This window comes from Pyrus communis, chromosome 3, assembly GCF_963583255.1.
Source record: "Pyrus communis chromosome 3, drPyrComm1.1, whole genome shotgun sequence".
NCBI lineage: Eukaryota > Viridiplantae > Streptophyta > Magnoliopsida > Rosales > Rosaceae > Pyrus > Pyrus communis.
In genome coordinates this window covers 8,680,197-8,692,676 of record NC_084805.1, presented here as the reverse complement: position 1 = coordinate 8,692,676, position 12,480 = coordinate 8,680,197, and the positions used below count along the sequence as shown (strand labels likewise).

The 12,480-nt window shown below is 36.3% G+C and overlaps 1 protein-coding gene and 1 long non-coding RNA gene across 2 annotated transcripts; both read right to left on the bottom strand.

The window, feature by feature from the left end:
- Positions 1-5,638: 5,638 nt before the first annotated feature.
- Positions 5,639-6,680, bottom strand: LOC137727579 (uncharacterized). The gene is made up of 2 exons (XM_068466419.1): positions 6,409-6,680; positions 5,639-6,113 (listed from the first exon to the last, which is right to left on the bottom strand). Exons 1-2 carry the CDS (start codon positions 6,659-6,661, stop codon positions 5,857-5,859), a joined length of 510 nt encoding a protein of 169 aa, XP_068322520.1. The 5' UTR covers positions 6,662-6,680; the 3' UTR covers positions 5,639-5,856.
- A 3,452-nt stretch (positions 6,681-10,132) lies between these two features.
- On the bottom strand, positions 10,133-10,608 carry LOC137727287 (uncharacterized). The gene is made up of 2 exons (XR_011067781.1): positions 10,406-10,608; positions 10,133-10,338 (listed from the first exon to the last, which is right to left on the bottom strand). It is a non-coding gene; the product is annotated as an uncharacterized lncRNA (long non-coding RNA).
- Between the last annotated feature and the right edge of the window lie 1,872 nt (positions 10,609-12,480).

Below are 12,480 nucleotides of genomic sequence, written 5' to 3'. Positions count from 1 at the left end.
TCAGAAGACGCGTGCAGCTTTGTCAAAAGGAGCCGCATCTGCACTACCACGTGTCGTTCAGAAAGCGAAGGGGCGTCGTTCAGAAATCGAAGGGGCGCCTGCTCAGAAATCAAAGAGGCGTATTCAAAGATCGAAGAGGCGCCACTATTTCAAAGAGCCGGATTTGCGGGATCAAAACGTTTGTCGACAAGGGTAAAAGGTACCACCACTTGATATTATCTCTATATATGTCGACCTTCGTCTTTTATGGCAGGGCAAACCTGAAGAAAATGCCCAACTCTCCCTCACCTCTGAGGGCGCACTCCCAGCAAAGCCTTTCAAAATACTCAATTCTTTCTTCTTCCCCAAAGATGATACTAGATGCCTGGATTACATATGACCCAGGAGGAAACGGCGGATTGAAGCATGTGCTGATTCATTCACCGCTTCTTCAAAGCAAAGGTATCTCATATCATCAAGGTCAAAAGCAAAAGTATCTCATATCATGCTCTTTCCCTGTCTTTTTCTTTGTCCTTGTTCTTACTTGCATGGCAAAGTAAAAGAAGCAATCAGCCGGCACTTGGAGTCAGTCTTCCGATCTGGAGCCAACTGCCTGGAATCTATTCCTGATTGCTTACCTAGCGTTGCTCTCGAGTAGTCATCTTCAACGGTTGATACACTTCCAGAGAAGGGACCACTCCTGCAAAGATTGAACAAAGAAACAGATAACAGGAGGAAGCTCAGACCTTCGGGGGAAACCAAAAGAACCATCCTGCTGCCCAGTTCAAGAAGTAGCACAAAGGAAAATCAACGATGGGCAGAAACCAGTTCAAGAGTAAGCCTGTGGAATCACAAAGATCAAAGCCTCAATGCAATCACCAAGGAGAAGAGGAAATTTACACTCCATAACCAGATTTGCGTCCCTAAACTCTTCTTTTTGTTTATTACATTATGCCATGTTTAAAATGTTTAGTTGCTTTTTGTGTGTTTACTTATGTTTTGTGTGAATCTATGCTTAAAACATTGAGGACAATGTTTGATTTAAGTGTGGGGGGGTAACTAAAGTGTTTTGATGCAAATTCGTAGGGTTTTATCCACCATAACTTCTAATGTTGTTCCTTGCTGTTTTAAGGTGTTTTTAAGTTGTTTTAGAGTGTTTTAGTGTGTTTTGTTTTATAATTCGAAAATCCCATAAAAATTTGAAAAATTGTTTTGAAAAACCCAAAAAGAGTTGTTTTAAAAGTCGTTTTTGTGTGTTTGTGTCTTAGGGTACCTTCCAACACAATGATAAGGATTTGGTTTATAATTGCATGACGGTTAGAAAGAGTTATAAACATAGAGAAAAGTTTGATTTACTCTTGGTATATGCTTGGTTATGGTTATAATGTATGACTTCACATGCAATCATAAAAGAAAAATTCGTTTTTGTAACATGCTTGAAGGAAGAAACTCAAACAAACGCTACATCCCTGTGAGACTCGAGCCATTACTTTCTTTGGAGAGTTATTTTCTGTGATTCTTTATTTTCTAAAGTTGTTGCATGATCTCATTATTCCTTGCTTGGTTGCTACTTAGAATGCAATTGTATCATGATAGAACTAAATGCTAGAACTCATGCCCATTTCATTCAAAGCATGTTATTGATTTGCATAACACATATTCAAGAAGAAGTTGTGTAGTGACCACCACCATAGCCAAATAGCCTTACTTCCCATACTTCGTATATGTTGTAAGTTTTAACCCCGTTGAGCCTTGTTTAGCCTTTATTCTTTGTTTACCCACATTTTCCTCACCTAGCCTAGTTTAGGACAATCCCCACCCTTGTTCTTAAAAGATAGTGAGCATGACTTAATTGAATTCCTTTTGAGTTACATTATGAAAGAAAATAAGTGTGGGGGAGAGAATGTTTAAGTGTTTATGTTTTGAGATTCAAAAGAAAAGAAAAAGAAAAGAAAAAAAAAAAAAAAAAAAAAAGAAAAAAGAAAGAAAGAAAGAAAAAAGAGCTTAAAAAAAAAAATGAAAATAAGTGAAAATGAACTCACGAGCGTTGATGGTTGAAGAAAGGGTCCAAAAAAAAAATGAATATGGCCCTAAGTTCTGTGTAATTCCCCCTTGGGTGATCAAAGTTGACTTCTGCATTCTAAAGGAAATTCTAAGTGCCTAATTCAATACTTTGCTCACTATTGCTTGAAGAACGTTTGTTATCCTTACCTTTCATTTTTAGCCAATTACCCCAAACCCCGTTACAACCCTTGACTTCTATATTGAGTGTTATGTATTTCAATTGTGGAGTTTGAACTTGGTATGAGCTTATGGTGTCACTGGTTCTCGCGTCTAAGTAGTAGCATTCCATTCATGAGATCATATCTAAACATGCTTATTAACTCCAGAAAATGCTTTCCTTATTATAACATATGTGAGTGTTCGTCTACATGTTTACATCAATCTTCTCACATATACCTAGTGCAGGGTGTGTAGTCAGAAAATCTGTGTGAAAAACGAGAGTACATCTAGTAAGAAATTGAGGGAATTCTCTAAGGCATGTTACTACATTCAAAACATGGTTTTAAATGCTTAATTGTGAACTAGTATGTGGTGACTATGATTAAGAATGTACTTAAGTGTAAAGATGGCTCAAATCTGTGAGAATAATGATTTTTAACTTGTCATGTGCATTGGAAGTCCCTGATACGATTGTTGGAAGGTGTAGGTTGTGTTTTGTTCTTTTTGTTTTGTTTTTCTGTTTTGCTCGAGGACTAGCAAAAGCTAAGTGTGGGGGTATTTGATAGGAGCATATTTATGCGACTTAAATGGCTTGTTCTCGTACATTTACGTTATGTTTCTTTAGTTATTTTAGTACTTTAAGCTATTTTCGTGTGTTTGTAGGTCCAAATGGCTAAAGGAGCAAAAAGATGCATTTTGGAGACTTTTGGAGCACTTTTGGGCTAAGGACGGATAGCTTATGCTTGAAGCCAAAGTGTTGGACGAAATTGAAGACCTAATTGGAGCCAAAGTGTTGGAACCTTGTTCTCTTTAGTTTTAGGACATTTAAACCTTTCCTAATCCCAATCATGCCATGCATAACACACATCCATTCTAACACATTGTCATTGCACATGCATTTCCTTCATTAGTTAACCCACATGCACTTATCACTTATCATCACCACATATCATATCACTTAATCACTTATCACTTATCATCACCACTTAACCACTTATCATATCATAACCACATATCATATCACTTATCACTTATCACTTAACATAACATCCACCTACTTCACCTACAACATCCACTTCACCTACAACATCCACCTACTTCACCTACAACATCCACCTACTTCACCTACAACATCCACCCACTTCACCTACAACATCCACCTACTTCACCTACAACATCCACCTACTTCACCTACAAATGACATAGCCATATGTTCCCTCCACTACTCCTATAAATACCCTTGCATTCATTCATTCATGAACATCTCATTTTCATACACAACACATTACAAACACATTCTCCCTTCCCTAGCCGTGAGCTTCCCATCTCTCCCCTTATAATCCAAACACCATTTTTCCATTCCACACTTCCATCCCCCAAACCAATTATCCCTAGACCTTATGCTACAATAAAGAGGAAGAGAAGAGAGCCTAAACGTTCATACAATTCAAGTTTGAGTTGTTGGAATGTTTAGGCGTTTCTTTGATTTCAATGTTTAATTTCAATTCTCTTTGTTTTGTATGAGGAACTAAACCCCCCTTTAGCTAGGGGGTGATTCGAAATATATGTTTATGCTTGCATTTTGATTTGATTACTTCTAATTACGTTTCATAAGTTGTGAATTCAATTTGTTTAACTGTTTTATTGATAACCTATTTATGTATGTTTATTGAGAGTGCACACTTAATTTTCATGCATGAATTTGACGCTAGAATATAAGTGAATTTCACCTAATCGTTATGAACTTATATTCACAAGTAGTGGAGGTTGCTTATAAACAATCGCGTTAAACGAATTCTTGGCATAAGTTTCATGCAATCATAGTAACGAATGCCTCGTCAACACTTATAGTTTTCAAAGAACTTAATGATTCTTGCTTGTATCTCTATTATGCAATTCATGTAGGGAACTTGTGAGGAATGCTTTGGGTTGTCGTATGCAATCATCCAATTCATTAACTTAAGGAAAACTTGACGGTTAATTTAAGCGGACCTAATTAACTTGGAGTGTTGAGAATTAATGATTTATTGAAATGCAATTGGAAATCGTTTTATTATGCAAGTATAACATGTATGGAGATGAACCCCTTAGCTAGCATTCATCCATTCAATTCCATCACATTCATATTTACATTCTGTCTAGTTTATTAACTTGTTTTGTTATTTCAATTTTCGTAAAACCTAAACCCCCCTTTACTTTCTTGTTCTTTAATGCTTAGAATCTGTTTAGTTTATGTTTTAAAGTATTTTTGAATTCTTTGAGTCTAGTTTAGTGTTTTATATTGTGTTTTTATGTTTTTGAGTCAAATCCAAGTGATTAACAATCCCTCCTAATCCCCGGTCCAGAACGATCCCTACTTGCACCTATACTACAATTGATAAAAAGAGGGTTTAATTTGTGCGCGTATAAATATCGCATCAGAATTAAGTGGAGAATGGTGATCATATGGGGAACAACTCCATGAATCTTCTTCTTAATCCCTTTCTTCCACCTTGTAGCTTTGAAATTCGGTGTGGATTTTTACTTTTCTTCAATCTTAAATGATGATCATATGGGGAACAATGAGGCGCTGCATATTTTTACTTTTCTTCAATCTCAAAGCTCGAGACTTCTTTCTCTTCTTCATTTTTTTCGTTGTCACCATATCTTGGCCATTGGTGTGAAATCGAATTTATCATTCACATCTTCAACTTTTGGTTCAATTCCAAATTCTCTTCCATAATTTGAGAAGTGAACTTCAAGCGGGTTCTTGGAAGAATTTATAATGAAAGAATCTTCAGCCTTCGGTTCAATCAAACAATTGAAAATCCAACTAATTGTCACATCCCTTGTTTCTAACTCTTTGTTTGGCTCCTCCTTGGATTTATGAAGCATTGCAGAAAGGGCAACTCGTCTTCATAAGTAGGATTTTTAAAAAGTGGGGTGACATCGTCTGTTCTTCTCTGCTTCCTCTTTAGTTAGTTCACCGAGTTGTACATATTTTCCCTACTCTCGAATTTTTCAATTGTATGGCACGCAATTTGCTCAATTGGATTAGCTTCGGGTTCACTTGGAAAAATTACTTGGTCTCTTTCAACCAATTAATATCGCTGCAATTTGACCGCTAATTTTCCAAATTTGCTATTGCTCGATTATTTGCTTGCCCCCCTCCTGTTGGAGAATTTGATGCCCTTCAGTAAGAATTTGCAAAAATTGAGTGGTTGTTTGCTAATATTGCATGTTACCATGAACCAGCTGTGCAAAAGCTTCTACCCTAATCTACCCTAAGGAGGCAAGGTTTGAAATCGAAAAACAATGAGTTGAAGAAAAAGGCACTAATCACAAGAATAATCTTCTTTATATATATATATATATATATCAATAATAAAATGAGAATGCACTACCTCAATGTAATATTATTTCTGAAAAGGAAATATAAGAGGTTTAATTAGGACAGCATTAACATTAACATTCAATTTCAAATTTCCAAAAACTATTTCAAATTTTTGGTTACATGGTAAAACATCACTAAAGAACAATAATAATTAAATAGTAGACATGGTCAATACCTATGTCATTGAAATTATCTACTATACTCTCTCAGAAACTTGCATACCAAGTCTCTTTATTATTGTTTTGTGCATTGCCTTAATACTGTGTTTCAACATCGATCGATCAGTAGCCACGAAACATTGGGAAGACAGGGAACCTCATCAATCCGTCCTTACAATGTAAACCATCACGCTCGCCGCAAGCGAAGTAGTAAGGCTGCCACCTCTTGAGAACAAACTCAAAGCCGTCTCCGCCTCCTTGTGTTTGATTTCCCACCATTCTTGCTCGACTCAAGTCACAGTTCAAGAAGCTCCGAAAGTCTTGGAACAAGTAGACGCTGTGAGGATGTGTGGTGTTATTCGGTGGATCATACTTGAAAACTGCAAAACACGCAAAACACCATTTTATCATGTAACTATAGTTGTTCAATTCCATGAACAAAAGAAAAAGCGTTTCTCATGGTGAACAAATTGTGCAGAGAAAACATTCTAGTTACATTAGAATTTAAGTGGGCGATATTTTTTGATTTTAGGTCGACTGCTTGACATGTTATGTTTCAAAGTTTTCGATAAAATTTGCAACAAGAATTGAATACCTGGGGGGGAGCTAAACAAGTAAGATCTTTGCAAACAACAATAAGTAAAGCCGAAAATGCACAGAAAAATGGATACTCACCGAGAGTGTCCTTGATGTAAAATGGTCCATTCTTCAAAGCCCATTCTGTGTAGTTGAATCCGAAATGCCAGTTTTCTGAGCCACCAACAACGATCTTGTTTGGTCCTTGGGTCTTATTGGGGTGATATGAGCCATGGCTGAAGCCCCAACCGCTGTAATTACCATACTGCCAATCCTTGTTGGCTGTGCTAACCGCCAGCATTGAAGCAATTAGCACCATTGCTAGTGTAATTTGAGCATAATTGGAACCCATTGTTCTCTATCAAATGCAACAACTGGAGGACGATAGGGTGAAATTGAGAAGCTAGAGGAGGATGAAACTTAAGAATGAGATTGTGGTGAATTTAGAATGAGTAAGTTGGTGCTTTTGTAGGCCAATTAAGTAATGCAAAATGACCGAATTTATAACACCTTTTCAACGTTGGTGGGTACGATGAAGAAAATAAGTCCTAATTAAGTTTTAAGTCTCCCCCTAAGAGTCACTCTTCCACTTATGTATATTAATTTCTCCCTCTCTGTCTCAATCTTCATGCTTAATGCTTTGCTATGTCAAGAATGATATTTGTGTTTCCTAATCACCAGAGTTAAGGAATCAAATTAATTGTGATGTGGATTAGAAATATCCATATTGCTTTTGTTATTGATTTGAGTGGTATTTGAATTAATCTTGTCTGAACTACGGAAGAAGAATTTGAATTTGGATGTAAAAGGGAGATCACACTACTCTTAACTAACTAGGCTAAAAATAAGTTTGCTAAGCCTCCAGTTTTAACAAAAATATAGTAACAAATTGCAGAGTCTAGCAAGGACTCGTATGTGATGTGCTTCCTTCTAATTCTGTCTCTCTATTTAAGGGACCTAAAGCTGTCTATATCAAGCGTATCGGTGGTATTACTAGCAACCTCCACTCCTCTATGCATGTACTTAGGAGGAAGTTATTAAGAGAGCTAATAGACCCATCCCATTGTCCTATTTCTCCACTCATATTATAATCTCACCCACCATAAAAAGTTACAAAATTAAAATGCTATTTTCTCATCCACTTTTATTCCTAAAATATTCTCATTAGCACTTTCTCTCCACTCCGAGCTTGTCTGGTGAAATAATTTTAGAGCTCTTAGTGATAGACTTTGCACCATTTTTTTTTTCTACTAATCAAACTCAATACACTTTACAGAAGACTACCCTTCCTCAATTCTTCTTCCACACTTGTGTATAGAAATATTTGCATCTATACATATGCAGCAAGTCCACATTACATATCAAATCATGCTGATATCCATTGTTGAAACATCCAACCACAACAAAAACATTAAATTTGAACCGCACAGTGGCCGGAGAAAGCAGAGAAGAGTCAAACTATGGTTACCTGGTTTTTGGGTTCATCTTCGTCTTCAAGATTTTTAGGAGAATTAATTTGCAAAAATGTAGAAAATGTGTGGAACTGAAACGATTTCAAGCTAAGTTACACTGGGATTTTATCAGGTGAGTTAGGGTTTAAGGGTAGATAAATTGTTTGTGATCAGAGGGTTATCTTTTAAGGTCTTTATTGGTCATTTTACAGATGAATAAACTTGTAATTAAAATTTTCATTAAAAAGTGGGTGAGGAAATAAGACACCGGAGTGGAAATAGCAGCACTAGTTAGTAAATGGTTGAATAAGTGAGAAAAATTAAAAAAACAGAAAGTGAATGCAAAATATGAAATTGAATTTCTATGTATTAAGTTAACACCCTAAAAGCTTCACTATATATTAAGTTAAACACCCTAAAAGCTTCACAATACCAAGACTTACTCTTCTTCCAATTAGAGTTTCAAAACAAAACAATTAAATATAATAAGAATAAAATAGTAATTTTTCAACATGTTTCAAATTGATCTCAAAATCCACCTAGTGGGCAGTTAGTTATTTTTCTTTGGTTTCTATATATTATAATAATAAATCATTATCATAAATGTTCCCTAAAATTGATCTACACCATCAAGATGATTTTTGAAATTGAAAATTGATCACTGTGGTCCTAGAAATAAGTGTCTCACATCAGAATGGTCCTTCCTTTGCAATTCTATAAAAAAAAAAAAAATTTGTTATGTGCTGTGTGACACAAAAATAGGTCCCGCAAGTCTAAGTAAATTAAAAATAAATTAGAAATAGATTTAATAATTTAATAATTAATTAAAAAAGTTATCACCAACTACCCGAACTCACACTCATACCTCCATCTATGGTAGCCTTCACCTTCTTTTCTCTGAAAAAATAAATTTCTCAAGACACCCATCTTTACACCTTTCATCGAATTGCACCAGGATCAAGACCCACTTCGGTGACAGCTTGGATTGGCTACGATTTTTGTAACACCACTGTCAACATTTAGGCGATCAATAGTCTCAAAACTTGGCGCTCCTCCGGTGATCTTGGTGACGCGGAGAACGGCGAGCTCTGCCTTGAGATAATCTCACTATGCAAAAAGGTGTTTGGATAATTTTTTAAATTAATTATTACTCACATCAGCACATAATATTATTTTCAAAAAAATTGTAACGGAATGACTAAATTGATTTGTGACACAATTTTCAAGGACTATATTGATCAATTTTCAATTTCAAGGTATTTATGTGTTACACCAATACATAACAGAACTTTTGATATAATTGTGACAGAATGACCACATTAATTTGTAACACCTATTTTCAAGGATTACATTTATTATTTTTCAATTTCAGTGACAATTTTAACGATTTGGGTCAATTTCAAAGTCCGTTTATGATAAAAAGCCAAAAATATAAAGTTTGATTCGTTAAGTACGTGGCTTCTCTACTTTCCTAATGAACTTGTGAATTAACACTACGGAAGCGAACACCTAACAAATTCATAAACATTAATTCCTCCCAAAAAAATGAAGCAAAAAAGATCGATACCTTTCCAAAAAAGATTGATAAAGGAGTCAATGGGTCGATTCAGATTGGACGGATACTTTAATCTCAACCGAAAACTGGGTCAACCATTTTCTTTTGAGTTTGAAAGTTGTTTGAGATAGAAAAATCAATGTCAAATTGTCAATGCAAATTTTGGGGCATTGCGATTTTAACCGAACTACTCGAGTGGGGGAAACTAGTAAGAATTGCCGCCTATAAGTTGTGGAAACTTTCATCATGGTTATGTCATACGTACGTTGACATATTGATGACATCCACAAATTATATACAAAATCATAGCATAACTAGGAGGAATCTTTCTACATATGAGGAACCATCTCTTTACATGCTGAGGTGAAGTTTTGAGGCGAAACAATAGCGGTTTCATTAACATCTTAATAAAATGTACAAACTTCAAAGGAGCATTTTGGATTAAATTTAAGGGCTTTTCATACAAAATGGACTCCAAAACAAAAAACCAAAGAAAAGACCAGGTCAATTTGGCCCATTTAATTAGGGGTGGGCACGGGTCGGGTCGGGTTGGGCCCAAATTTGGAGGGATCGGACCAGACCCGTTTAAAAATCTAACAGGGCGGGGCGGGACGGGTATAGCAATTCTGAGTTTTGGAACCGGACCCAATTCTAAGTTTTGGAACTGGGTCAACATTATCGCCTCTGCTACAAACTCCCAATTCCACACAAGAAAGGGGAAAAACCGGAGCTGACTTTCAGATCAACCCCACAAAACCAAACAGTTCAAAACACTAAATTTCACATATTTTTCATAAAACCCATTACTATAAACACATATTTATTCAATATTTTGCAATACATTTTAGTAAATTTTCAATTCACAAGTCAACAAACCAAAATTTGGACAATGAAGGTGCCCAAACCGAGAGAAAAATACCATCGACAAGCATGAGGGAGAAGCTGAACTACAATGTGGTATCCAATGAGCACCACCGACAAGCCCTTGCATAGCCGTGTGAATCCAGAGAACACACCTGCGCTCTGCAACATCCGGAGTCAAAAATTCGAATTGAAACCCGCAAATCAGAAGAAAATTTGAAAGCTTTACCCTTGAGAGTGATGGAGTGCTCATGGCGGGCGGGCGGGCAATGGATTTGCGGCGGCGATGTGAGATCAGAGAATTAGATTTTGGGTCGAAGGAAGGTATGAATTATACAGGTTGCGAATGGGCAAGAAACATGAGCGAAGGTTGTTAAAGAGGAGAGAATCAAGCCAGCAGTGACGTTGTTGAAGAGGAGAGAATCAAGCCAGCAGTGACGTTGTTGAAGAGGAGAGAGCCAAGCCAGTGGGATGTCGTCGAGGAGGATGGGTGGTGCCGTCGTGTTGGTCACGATGATGGAGGAGAAGACGACTAAGAGTTGGACTCGAGGGACGGACATCGTGGAGTGAGAGTGACTGATTCTGGAATTAGGAGTCGACTCGGGAGGAAGGATGACTAGGGTATAATCTAACGGTTGAGATTGGATGATGGTTGATATGACCAATATTGCGTACGTTTCAATGTCATTTAGTTTAGATTTTTGTTATGTTTGTGAGTGAATTTAGTTCGTTTCATTTAGTTTTATGTTTTTCTTAGATTTGAAGAGTGAAGATGAAGAAAGAAGAAAAATGAGCATTTTTGCAATTGAAATGAGTTTGGTATGCTGGAAGCAGAAGCTGTGCAGCCGACTTTACAGATTAAACTGTATTTCCTTAGAATGAACCAGCTGTTGAGCTTTATACCATTGGAAAGATATGGAAGTCAGCTTTTAGAGGAATTTTACGGTTTGTGTTTCCGAGTTTCCTAGAAGACGTTATAGTGGTTTTTGTACCGGACGTCTGCCAGCAAGGTTTACGCGGGATTTGCAAAGAGATTTCAGATTTACTAAGTTTAATAAAAGGAAATGTGCAGAGAAAAAAAGAAGCTTGTAGAAAAGTTCAAGAGTCAAGACTATTCTAAACGGTGCATGGGTAATATATCTAATGGTTTGATGTGCCACGTCATCAACATACTAATCCAAGTCATAAGAGAAAGTCAAGAGTCTTATTAAAAGAGGGACTTCAGTATTTTTTGCGGGAAAAAAGGAGGATTTTGGGGAGAGCTTTTGGAAACTCGCTTTTCGGGATAAGAAGGTGCGGAGACGTAGCAGCGGGACATGAATCCAAGAGCAGCAGCCATCGACCACTTTAGAGATCCATCTTCATCGTTAGGGAGTTCGTCATGTTTTTAAGATTGTTAATTATGTTTTCATATTCTATGAGTAACTAAACTCTTTTCTTAGGGTTAGGATGATGCCCTAGCATGGATGTTTATGGTTTTTAATGTTATTCATTGGATTTCTAATTTCTTTTAGATGAATGCTTAATCACTGTTTGAATTGAAACTTTTTGCTTGAGTTCTTTGATTGAGGACTTTGCATCTAGTAAGATTGGAAGATGAATTTGAGGCTGAACTAGCAATATAATTCAATTAGCTTCTTGTGGTTAAGTGTGGTAAATTACATTGTTGCTTGACAAAGAATAATGGTTTGCTTGGTTCCCTTGTTTTCTAGAGCGTAAAGAGTCATACTTGTTAAATTTATGCCTTAACCATGATAGATTACATGTTAGGATATACGACCTCTACCTGAACTAGGAGATAATCATTCACTTAAGGAAAACTATGGTCTAATGTGCCTGACAAGGACTTAGATACGGGAATTATCATCTACAGAATCGAAAGATCCATTGAATGCATTGAAACCTAAACTAGATTGCTTGTGGTTGATTCCAAATCCCTAACTTTTTGATCACTTGCTTTAAAACAAAACATTTTCTTCTCTTTAATTTTTATTTTTATTTAAGGTTCTGTTTTTATTTGTTTATAAACAAACTCTTCACATCTTTGATTGATTTATTAATTAAGATCGAGTCTAGTTCGTTGTTTGGGTTTATATTTTAAATTTTTGGGTTTGTGTGTCTTTAATATAATTAGATTTAATTGGAGATTGAATTAGAATCCTCGTGGGAACGATACTTGGACTTGCAAAATGCTATATTACAACTATCTTGTGCACTTGCAAGTTTACACCAAATTTTTTACGCCATTGCTGGGGACTCTAATTGAGTTCCCCAATTTGATAGCTTATGCCATATCTAATAAGT

Excerpts from the sequence above, each read along its gene's own strand:
- LOC137727579 (XM_068466419.1), bottom strand. The coding sequence starts at position 6,661 with ATGGGTTCCAATTATGCTCAAATTACACTAGCAATGGTGCTAATTGCT. Across the intron at positions 6,114-6,408 it reads TTACATCAAGGACACTCTCG|TTTTCAAGTATGATCCACCG; the intron begins GTGAGTATCCAT and ends CGTGTTTTGCAG.